The sequence below is a fragment of the Sapajus apella genome, unplaced genomic scaffold (assembly GCF_009761245.1).
Source record: "Sapajus apella isolate SASKATOON/1434 unplaced genomic scaffold, GSC_monkey_1.0 scaffold11, whole genome shotgun sequence".
In the NCBI taxonomy this organism is placed as follows: Eukaryota; Metazoa; Chordata; class Mammalia; order Primates; family Cebidae; genus Sapajus; species Sapajus apella.
Window position 1 is genome coordinate 33,008,436 of NW_022436951.1, and position 12,376 is coordinate 33,020,811.

General features: G+C 41.6%; 1 protein-coding gene across 8 annotated transcripts in view; it reads left to right on the forward strand.

Annotated features, from left to right (window-relative positions):
- The window catches only part of SEMA5A (semaphorin 5A), a 496,284-nt gene that overhangs the window by 158,064 nt on the left and 325,844 nt on the right, over positions 1-12,376 (forward strand). For all 8 annotated transcript variants that reach the window (XM_032279108.1, XM_032279114.1, XM_032279115.1 and 5 more), the window contains one exon: positions 6,443-6,643. In XM_032279108.1, the coding sequence (XP_032134999.1) occupies positions 6,520-6,643 (124 nt within the window). In that variant the 5' untranslated portion in view covers positions 6,443-6,519. The remainder of the gene's footprint in view (positions 1-6,442; positions 6,644-12,376) is intronic.

Below are 12,376 nucleotides of genomic sequence, written 5' to 3' on the forward strand. Positions count from 1 at the left end.
GCCAAGTGAGAAGGCTACCGACACTAGCGAGGCTAGAGGGGCCAAAGGGAAGGCCCTGCAGTGTGAGTAGTGGAGAGGGATTAAGAAGGAACTAACTCTCAGCTGTTCCTGGAAGAGCATGATATTTTCTTTGAAAGGCAGAAGGTGAATCCTGAGTTTTTGAATAGACAGGACTATTTACTGGGCAGCAGCTGACAATCATGCACTAGACCCCATCTTTGGCTATGACAGGGTGTGTAGGGCATGGCTTCTGGGTTGGTTTGTTTGGTGGAATGATTCTTTTAGTAGTTCTGCTGCATTTAGCCTGAGAGGGGACTCTAGTTTCTGGGTGAGCAGTTCACCTGATCCGCTGAAATAGAGCTAAGAAATGGAACAAACAAATGCAAAAACAAACATTTCAAAAGCACGTTCCAACCCCTTCTTTTGCAAATCCTGGATGTTTGTGTTTTTGACATTATAACAAACTGTAACTGTTTCTAATGAAGAGATACACATGCAGCAATTGCCTCTAATGTTAGCTTCAGCCTTTTGGTACTAAGGGTGGTCCTGGTGTGGCATGCATGGGGCAGGACTTCCTCAGACCACCTCACTGGGTCAGCTCACTCACCTGACTTCTTTGTCCTCTTCCAAAGGAAATCTCTAATGCCATCAAGTAGGGGATGGGCGCAGGAGGGGTTCTGGATTGTACCAACAGATTAGGACACATCCACCTTTATGGTAGGGCTGTGGCTCGGAAGCACCCCAGCCTCCTCTGAAAAGTACATTAAGCTAATGTTGGACCTGTTTTTACTAATAACTGGTTATACACTGTTCCCTAGGCAAAACTCCTCATGTAAGCTTTTATTCCTTTGGTTTCTTTTTTATCTGACAGCAATTTTTTTTTTCCCTAAAAGGAACAGTTGTTTTCTCTCCGCAAAGCCTATTCATTTTCAGTTGCAGCGTGGGAGTGAATGGGATATGTTATTTATTGCACAAACACTTCCATACAGAGTTGCACTTATTTAGATGGAGCTTATAGAGAGATCCTCCTACATCAGGAAACTGAAAGGAGGTTAAGGGGTTTTGGGGGCTTTGAAGTCGCTGCACCAAAAATGCTTATATGTGGTCGCCCAAATTGGCTTTCTATAATAAAACTTCATATTGGCAAAATCATCTGTTTTGTTTTAACTCACGTAATATATTTTTATTTTTCTAGAGTTGGAAGAATGATATTAGAACAACTTTGATCCTTTGAAAATTCCTTCATCATATAATTCCCAAAGGTAGCACATAGTTATAATTAACAGGACTTTCATATTTCTTTGAAATTTTGCTTGAATGACTCAACACAAAATTCAGTTTCGTGATTTATATAAGCAGATTTTGAATAATCTTTCAAGTCATGCCAGCTTGTTTAACTTCCAAAGAGGAAAGTTATGTATGTATGTATATATGTATGCGTCTGTCTATCTGTCTATCATCTATCTGTCTGTCTATCTATCTATCTATCTATCTATCTATCTATCTATCTATCTATCTATTTGCCTACCTACCTACCTACCTGTCTGTCTGTCTGTCTATCACACAAATTCTCGACCAGGGACAATTTGGCAGTGTCTGGAGACAATTTTGGTTGGTGCAAAGTTGGTTGGGGGTGCTACTGGCTCTAGTGGGTACAGGCCAGGGATACTGCTAAATGCACAGAAGAGTCCAGAACAAGGAATTATATGACTAATATATCAATAGCACTGAGCTTGAACACTAAAAGCCCTGGTATAAATGTGTTCCTCCTACACCACTGAGTGGTGAGAGTTCCATGATTCAGTGCAAGATGGGCCTGCTGAGTCCAGGAAGAAGGGACCTGCTATTCAGAGCTGAGTCTATTTAGAGTAAAAGCCTCTTCAAGGAGTTAGCCTTCGACAGTAAGTTGCTCAGAAAAGCCCACGTCTCTGCATGAAGACTATGAATGCCCTTCCCTGTCACTTTGCCATGATGACAGTTTACAGTATGTTTATTTTAAGAAAAAAGGTAATATGTTATAGTCTGAAAATTATAAACCTTGAAAAATTACCTGTTCTCATTAAATGTTCTTTGCTAACATGACAAACATGTCATTTCAGCTCGTCACCCTCGAACTGCGTGTTCCATTTTAGCTGCTCATTCTCTATATGTGTCATTTCCCCTCTTTTCTAATTGTCGCTTTCCAAATCCAAGGAAAGAACATTTCAGACACTTGTGTTATTTTTCTCTTCCTCACATTCAGGAGGCAAAGATGTCAGGGCTTCTAACAGAGTGGATGGCATATTATAAATAAAGGACATTTTCAGTCACAAGCCGGTCTGGATGATGTGCTTCTCTGGTAGCAGAAGGGGAATCTATGTTGTCTTAGATGTGCACGTTGAAAAACGATGTGTAAGAAAAAAAATTGCTCTTAGCCCCTAGTTGATTTGCACTCCATATTGGAGATAAAGGCAGGGCAGTGCTCCAATCCATCTCCATGATGACTTGCTGCTGGCTCTGGGTGGCTGTCGGCTGCCAGGCATGGGTGTGAGTGCTTGGCATCATGCTTACTACAGAGCTAGCAGGTATTGAGAGTTGATTGTCACTTTGTCATCCTTCCCATCTTATCTTTACCATTGCAGACCTGTTTTGATGTGGGACTGTGATAATTTACTTGAACTGATATGGGTATCCCAAACCTGCTTGCTTTTAACAGAATGAAATCACATCGAAAGAGCCTCTAACAAGTGTTATTTTATTTTGAGATACATCAGTTGATGAAATTTCGTATCTTAAGTCTCAGGTCAAAAGGCTCAGGAAAGATAACTATTTCATTTGGTTACCTTTAGACTGGAGTTCTACAGCAGCGTCCAGTTTTGCACACTGTAACTCCTTTTCAGAAGTGAAAATCATACTTTTAATGTTGTAACCCAGGGAAAATGAGTATTTTTTTTTGATGGAAATGTGTTTTTTTTACTTCTCAAATAAAACATTGTAAAGATATTTACCCAATATTATATTAATTGATACAAGAAAAAACAATACAGACATCGGTGCATTATAAACACCAATAAGTCAGTAGATTTGTCTTTAAGTTGCTTAAATAACTCACAATTCTCCTTTGAGCATTTTTTGCTGAAGGAAAATGATCCCCAGGAAATGACAAAGATCCCAGATCTGAAATAACTTCCTTCTGCTTTACTCCCTACTACTTATTCCAGCAGGGGATCTCGCTAAGGTGAGGTTTGAAAAATGCATACCCAAAAGCACTTTATTCTTACATTACTTGGAGTTTAAGGATTCATCCTTTCTTTTTCTAGTCTTAAGCCCAAGGTTTTAATTTTATTTTTTAGTAAACCGATTTAAAAATAATATTCACCTTCTTTGATGAAACTGTTCATTTCTATTACTTTAAGCCTTTCTTCTGATTTTTAGCCCTATACTAGTGGATTTTAGTTTTACACATTTATCCATAGTTTTACATATTTTCCTACACTTTTATTTTCTCCTTGCTTATCCACTGTTTATTACAGTGTTCTGTGCTTGGGCAGGAATTGTGGGCTGGTGGACACCTGAGCCTCTGGCTCCCCATTTTCCTCCCTAGCCCATCCTCCACCTTCATGCTCAGCGTCTCTTGTTCCTACAGAAGCCATTCTCTTGCCTTGTCTTGATTTGCAGCCCCATTACCTATTTCCCTGCCCAACCTGAACGTTTTGGTCAATGGGAATGTTGTAGAATTCCTTCCATTCTTAAGGACTCCAACCTACTGCCTGCTCGGAAGTTCTTGGTCCTGGTGAGCCCCGTACTTGGCTTCCTTATATTCACTCCGTGGTTCCTGCTTGTCCGTGCAATAGGCCTTACCTCATGCTCCTCGGCTCCTTTGCAAATTCATACATGCATAGAGCTGTGTGTGCAGTTGGCTCTCTGTAAATACTGAGTGAATGGGAGACTCTAAACTCAGGTTTCTAGTCAGGTTTAATCATATTGAGCCAACTTTTATGAAATTAACCCATAGTTTTTCTATTCTTCAATTTCAAAATTTCAGTGATCATGGGTTTATCCTTCGTCATTGGTTTGACTCAAAAAGTACAGACTGTGAAATTTGATACACCCTCAAATCTATGTTTTCTTTATCTTGAGACCTCACCATTTGTTCAGGCGGTAAGCACGCCTCTTTAAACAAGGCCTGTTTCCTCCCTTTCACTTTATTTACTGGGACCATAATAGCTTCCCACCTCAGTTTTCTCTGGATTTTCTTCTAGTTCTTCTCTCTTTTACTTACTTATTATTATTTTTAGAGACAAAATCTTACTCTGTTGCCCAGGCAGGAACCCTGTGGCACCTTCTTAGCTTTCTGCAGCCTTGAGCTTCTGGGCTAATGCAGTCGTCCTGCCTCAGCCACCCAAGTAGCTAAGACTACAGACACACACTACTATGCCTGGCTAATTTTTATTTTATTTTTTGTAGAGATGAAATCTCACTATATTGCCCAGACCGGTCTCAAACTCCTGACTTTGGGTGATCCACCCGCCTCGGCCTCCCAAAGTGCTGGGATTACAGGCATGAGCCACCATGCCCAACCAAGTGTCTTAAACTTAATGTGCACAAAACAAAATGATCCTATTCCCATCTAAACAAAATGCATCTGTTGATTATCCTATTAAAATGAAAGGCATCACTATTCTCAAAGTCACATTTTCTGTCGAAAGTTCATCTATGTCTCTTTGCTCTGTGTTTCCAAAATTTAGCAGATTGTAACAACTACCCTTTTATTATATTTTGCAATTTTGGGGTCAGGAATTTGGGCAGTGCTCAACTAGAGATTCTTTTGCTCTCATGACGTCTACTGAAGTTACTCAGTGGGTTTCAGCTTTACTCATGGCTGGAGTATTGGGCTCATGGGTGACCCGTCAACTACAGCACCTAAATGTGTTATCTCTAGCATGGCCGTCTGAGGGTAGCTGGACTTCTGACCTAGTGTCTCAATGTCTTAAAGAATGTGTTCTAAGAGACAGGAAGTAGCTTTTAGGGCCTGGGTCTGGAAACTGGCACGTGTCTTCTGCTGTATTCAAATGAGCAGAGCAGTCACTGAGCCAGCCCAGATTCCCGGTGGGGAACACAGACCCACCTCTCAGTGGCAGGAATGGCAGACTCTGACCATCTTTAATTTGCCATACTTTACCTACAGTCATTGTGTACTGAGTTTGCCTTTTTATTCACATTGACACCCCAAAGCGACTGTTTAATTTATTTCTCTTCTTAACTATGGAAGTGGCTTCAAATGGACTTCTTCATTTCTATGCTTTCATCTGCCTAATTTCCTAGGTACACTATCATGAGAATAATCTTATTAATGTTAATAAGAGCGTCTTACATAGTAGCTTGTTGCCTGAAAAGACCTCACACCTTAGTGTCGTTTGCCTTCCAAGTCTTAACCTCTGCAAGCTCTTCCCACTACTTCTCTTCCTGGATCAAGTACAGCAAACCATTCCCAAAACATGTTGCATACGTCTTCCTCTTGCCCCTTCAGTGTGCCTTTTCATCCTCTTCCCTGGGGAAGGAATGTGCTTCTAGAAACCTCCATCTGTTGAAATCCTCTTTATCCTCCAACATTACACTCATATTTGAATTCCTGCGTGGACCCGCCGTAGATCCCTCTCTGTAGCAGTCCTACCCTCCCTGGACGCCCACAGCACTCCCGTTCTTTCTAAGGCTTGCTAATAGCTTGGATTATAGTTATTTTTACAGGCCTATATTACTTTAATGCTTGTTAATCATTTAAATTGTTCATAATCTTTAAAGTTTCCCAGCATAGTACTTGTATTTTACCCAGTCGGTGCTTGATACAGATTTTATTTGATTCACACTTGATCCCCAGCCAGTTATTTTGCAGGCAGATTATCTACAATTTTAAAAGGTTATCCTGCATCACTAAATACAGAATTTACCAAATCGTGATGCTTTTTCAAAAGTTGGGTAGCATGATACTCATCAATTTAGTAGTAAAAGACAGCGGCCATGGCCTTCTTAAAAATATGCCTGTTAAATGTTTCAAAGGGATGAGCAGGTATTCGTGGGATTTTGACATTTAGATCTGTGTTTGTGCAAGGGGGTAGGACAAGTGGCCAAGGGAAACCAGCCGATCCCAACTATTAATCCACATTCCTTAGGAGTGACTGTGATGACAGTATAGCTTAAACTTGAATGTTTCTCACTTTACAACAAATGGGCTATGTCATGCAATTATTGGGAGAAAGAAAGGTCTATATTGAGACACACACACTCACCCGTGCATTCATACGCACACACAGCCTGGTACATGACCTAGAGAAATGTGCTGGTTTGAGCTCTCCTCTGTCTCCACAAAGTGTAACCCTGAAGTTGGTGGGGGAGTTTTACCAGAAGACCATCCACCAGAAAACGAACTCATGGCCATCTGATTCTTCTCTTTTGTGTGTTTTAGGCACTCTCCACACATGAAGGGAAGAAGAGCTTCTGCTTAGAAGACACGTGCCCAGAGTCAGAGGCCCCTTGCCCACCATGAAGGGAACCTGTGTTATAGCATGGCTGTTCTCAAGCCTGGGGCTGTGGAGACTCGCCCGCCCAGAGGCCCAGGGCGCGCCTCAGTGCCAGAGAACTGAGCACCCAGTCATCTCCTATAAAGGTAAGGGACCAGCACGCGCTGAGTGCAAAGCCATCATCTAAATGCACATTCTGTTTTTAGTGATGGAGGATAATAGAGCATCACAAATGCTGTATAATCCAGTGACTCTTGTTTTAGACGTAGTTTAAAATAAAGGTAAAAATACAAAAGCCTCTATCATTAGAATTTCATATCCAGAAACTGATCACTGCCTCCAGAAGGTTTTGGACAGGGATTACCAAGGTAGAAAATCTCACTATTTCTGGTCACCTTTATTTAACAAGTACTGCAGGAGGCCTCCAGGTGTTTGAACCAAAGGATAAAAATGTGACCATAAAAATAACAACGAAACCAAGGAACGCCTAAAATTCGTTACTGTGGCATTTTCCTGGAAAGCCTTAGTCTTGCCACAGACTCACCCCTCTGTTTCTATCTAGCATTGTGTAGCAACAGAATTGATTTAATGTCCTAAGTATCTCTATGGATTGCTGGGATGAAATAATTAATCTGCATATCCACTCATTTATTCTTTCATTCATTGAAATTTGTTTAGGGCCCTTCACATCCAGGGGACTCAATCATTCAGAGTGGAAAAGAAAATAGACTTTATCCCTGTCCTCAAAAAATTGTATTATCAGGCTAAATATGGTGAATCAGACATTATGTTTTAGTAATTCACGCAACAAGTGGTTTTACGTTTTGTTGCTTTTAAAACTTTGCATGCCCCACACTTTACCAATTCATGGCCCAGCCCCATCCTTTTTTTCCTCTAAAGTTCCACTCATGCTTCATCTCATTCCCACTAAATTATTTTGGAGATAATTCAAAAAATCATATAATTTTATATATAAGATTTCAGTTTAGAATGCTCAAAGATAAGGAATTCAGTACTGTTATCACAACAAATAAAAAATGATTTCATGACATCATCAAACACCCAATGGGCGTTGAGACATTTTTCATGGGTTCATTAATTGCTAGGCATCTGTTTGTTAACAGTTAAGTCAGATCAGGATTTAAATGGATTCCATACAATACCATCGATTGGTATATTTCTTGAGTCTCTTTTAATATTTTGCTTTTATTTCATACTCTTTGCAAATTAATTTTTACAGAAACCAAGTTCTTTGTCCTGGACGGTTTCTGACAGTCTGGATTTTGCTCATCGCATTCCGATTGTGTGGTTCAAATATGCTTCTGTCCCAAAGATGTCTGTAAATCCCTAGTAATCTCAAGACGCCTACTGAGATGAGATCCAGGTTTGGATCTTTTAGCCTTGACTGTGTCATGTGTAGTGCTGGATGCTTCCTTCAGGAAGCAGAGCATATCCAGCTGGGAAACAATCAGTCATTGATGATCACTGCCTCAATCTACTGGTTCACCCATGGGTAAAACTGGGATTTTCACATTTTATTCTTTTCCTCATTTTGTGGTTAGAATGCTTCTATATAAACTATCTTTCCTTCATCAACTCTTTGAATATCCTGAAGTACACCTTGTACAGAAAAGGCCAAATAAATGGTCCCCGCCGCCACCAATTTATATGTGTATTTTAAAAAAATACACTAGTAGTTTGGTTCTTTAACATCCCTCTGGTAATTCATTTGTCATCCAAATGGGATGAATAAGACATTATGTTTGCTTTTTTCTTTGATTATTAGAATTATTATGAATACATGAATTTCAACCTATTTGATGCATTTTAATCCATGTAGCTTACATCCTTGTACATAGTGAAACTGTAGCATTTGAACCCCAGAGTAGCCTCTTGAGGGTGGCTTCTGGATTTTTCTGACCACCATCCAGGTGTCTTTGAGAGCTTCTTTACTCTCTGGGTTGATGAAGTGTTCCTCTTCTTTTTACCTATTTCCTTCCATAGATCTGGAATACTCATTTCCGGATGCTTTAGCACTCAAGGTGTCCACGTGTCTTCTCAGTGGACAGTGCTAAGAAAAGCATGTTTTCAGATATACCATAAGCTTCTCCTGGTGCTTCCAGTTCATCTCCAGGACTCAAGGGTCTTTGTTTACCTTTCCCGTCTTGGCGTCTGTTTCTTCCTTGCACAAGATCCCAAGTCTCTACAGACCAACCTAATTATTTGTCTTTTTTCTTTAAGTACATACTCAGTCATTTTAGAGTAACAGCTGCATACAACCCTGGTTGTTTTTGATTATTAAAAATCTTTAAAATGCCTTTTTTTTCTTTCTTTTGGTCTTCACAGTACATATATTTCACTGGGAAATACTAGCAAAATCACTGCTTTATAATCAGTTGAAATAATTTCTTTCTGTGTGGTTATGGCACCAACCCAAGACCCAGTTACTATCATTTGTTTAATTTTTTTTTGACATTTAGAAATTCTTAAAATTGACATTAAGTTATTTTGCAGTGTTTCAAAGTCAACTTATTGAAGCAAGAGGTGTTCAAAGGAATCTAGCTTTGCTCCTGTTTTCTGTATCCTGTTCTAGAACTCTTTCTGCATTTAGCTTTTTACCTATATTTTATAGGTTAGGCTACTTGTAATAGAAGCAAAGCAACAAATACACATACAAATATATACTTATACTCTCTTTTCTTAGATGAAAGGTAGCACTTAAATAGACTTCTGTCTGTGTAGCATTGTTAGGTTAATGATATTTGCTGGAGGCTACTCTCTAGAAAAATAGAGAGATCTATGTCATTCTCTTTTTTTTTGTAGCTGCATAGCTTCCACTATGTGATGAGTCCTAACTTAATCAAAATTCCTTATTGAGGGGTGCCTAGGTTATTCTCTGTCGTCTGTGACAATGGATACTGTTTCAATGAGTAGTGCCTCCTGTAAACCTCAGTTAATATTTTTGCAAGTGTACCATTGGAAGAGATTTTTGGAATTGGGATTTCTGGGCCAAAGGGTGAAGGCACATGTGGTCTTGTAGATGTTGCCCAGTTCTCTTTCATGGAGAATGCACCACTTTGTATTGTAGTTGCCCTGGATATGAATACCCGTTACTTTGCTGCCTTCCCTGCAGAGTATACCATCAGGCTTTGGGATTTGGGCTAAACTTTGCGCATAAATGGCATCTCAGTGTATTTTTACTTGCATATTTTAAATTTTGGGTGAAGAATCAATGAACATTTAAGAGAAGCCTTTTGTGTACAGGGTCTTTGCTAGATATTGAGGAGATCGAGAAGATACATAGTTCCTATTAAAAGAGTTTAGACTATTTTTAGGAATGTGAACTAAAAGGGCCATTGCATAACATTCTGTCAAGGGTCCTGACAGTTGCCAGTGTTGGGTGCTGTAGAGCCTAGGAGAGGGGCCCTCAGCCTACATCCTGGGCTATAGGATGGTGATTGAGGACGGTTTCTAGGATAAGGTCATGCCAGAGCTGCATCCCAAGTGATTGCTAGAAGGTGTTTACAAAACTTATGATGGGAGAGGTTTCCAGGGAGAGGAAAAGGGCAGGCGATAAGCCCTGAAGCGAGAGAGGGCGCACTGCAGGTCCTGGGAAGCCTCACACACAGGAGGTCAGGATATCTTATTTTAAGATATGGAGGAGGAGGTAGAGGGCATGAGGCTCACTGGCAAGTGGGGAATAGGAGGTGCCTGGCATCGGCAGGCATATGAACAAGTTTATCCTCTATCAGGAGGATGGCAAAATGCCAGCAGGGACAGCCCATTCCGAGGCTGCTACTGAGAGCAACAGGAGGAGGAACTGCATTAAGGGAGGGGAGGCAGAAATGTAGAGAAGAGGTGGATTCTGGAGATTGGAAAGGAGTGTGGTTGAGGATTCAGTGGATGTAGAGCAGGAGTGAAGAGGAAGCCCTGGGTGCCATCCCCACATTCTTGGCTGTTGATTCCACATAGAATCAAGAAGAGAAAGCAGATGCAAGGGTTGTGGTGATTTTAGATGGAAGAGGCTGAGCTCCCATGAGCCACCAGATGGAATTATCCAGTTGAGAGTGAGCCTTCCTGAGAACCAGGAAAGGGGATACGTTCAAGAGGGCAGTGTCCAGCCGAGCGTCGGCTACTGCAGAGTGTTCAAGGCAGGTGTTTCCCAGAAGGAAGAGTCACACCCTTGTCCTGATTTTCCTGGGCCTTTCCTGATTGCTTATGTTCTGGAAAAGCCAGGACAGTTGGTCATTCTCCGAGAAATTCCGTCAGCAGTACTGTTTTAGCTGCTTAGCGCTGCTCTAAGAAACGACTGCGCACTGGATGGCTTAAAACAACCTAATTGTCTCTTCTCACAGTTTATAGGGGCCAGAAGTCCAAAATCACGGTGTTTGCAGGTCTGTATTCTCCCTGAAGGCTCCAGGGAAGAACATTCTCTGCTTCCTCGTAGCTTTTTATGGTTGCCAGCAGGGTTTGGCATTCCTTGGCCCATGGATGCATCACTCTGGTCTCTTAGTCTGTAGTCTCATGGCATCCTCCCTCTGTGTCCCTGTCTGTTTGCCTTCTCCTCTTTTTATAAGAATGTTAGTCATGTTGAACTTAGGGCTAACCCTAATCCAGTGTGACCTCATCTTAAACAATTCATCTGCAAAGGTGCTGTTTCCGAATACGGTCACGTTCACAGATACCTGTGGTTAGGACTTCAGTGTATCTTTAGGGAGGACACATCAAAGGCAGCATGTATCAGAGCAGGTTCAGCCCAGGGTTGGGGGAAGAAACCAGATGGTGACGTGTGGGGGGATACATCAAAGGTTAGGGACTAGATGAAAGATATAAAAGGAGAGAATTCATGTCAGCCACGCAGGGACATGAGGGCAGTGAACAGCTTTTAAAAGAGCATGACTTAACCATCCTCAAATGGTGATGTGAATGAATGAGGTGAAGAAAGGGGCTAAAGAGAGAAGAGGGGGGAGACGATTGGTTACTCAGTGTCCCTGGTGCTGTAGGAGGGGACAGGAACTGGGAACAGGTGCCCAGTTAGGTTATAGGAAGCCGACTCCACCTCCAGTGAGCCTGAAGGGCAGGAGGCCAAAGCACCCAGGATGCAGGAGAGCTTGTGGGCGGGGCTGGATGCAGGAGAGGAGGGAGTTCCTGAGGATCTGTCTTGGCTGAAGAGGAGTAGCCAGGCCCCAGGCCAAGAGCACAGGGCCTTAGGAAGTGCTTCTCTGAGAAAGGAATAAAACTGTTTTTCTTTTTCTTTTTTTTTCATTTTTGAGTGTCAATACTTTATTTTGGTGTAAAGACAGGAAGCTGGAAAATACACTGTATTTAAAATTTTCTTGGTTCCCCCTCACATTGTAGAAACCCCCTCCTCCCCAGAGCTAATCTGATCAAACTCAAATACTTAAAAATTACAGCAGCCAAACAAAAGCATGGGGTTTAAAAAAAAAAAAAAAACAGATGGAGAAGGTAGCCTGGGCCAGTAGTGTCACTTGGTGTGGACGATTGAGGTGCTGAACAGGAGCTTCTGTTTCTGCTTTTTTCTTTTCTTTCCTCCTTTCTCTTCAGAAAGGGGATCTGAAGTAGCTGGTGTGTCCAGTTTCACGAAGACCGCTTCAATAGCTTGGCTGAAGGAATTTTGAAAACTGGGCACAGGAACACGGTCTGAGTTATCACTCTCCCCGTCACTGTCCACAGGAGCAGGAGGAACTAAGCTGTTCTCATCTTTCTTTGGAGCAGTTTTGGGCCACACATCTGCTTTTGCTTTTCCAACCCTCAGCATCTGGGCAAAGGAAGGGAAGGGAGAGTCTTCTTCCAGACTCCCAATGCAGAATGAGGGACTGCCCTGACTGGCAGTGGGTGACAGAGGGGTCAGCAGAAAG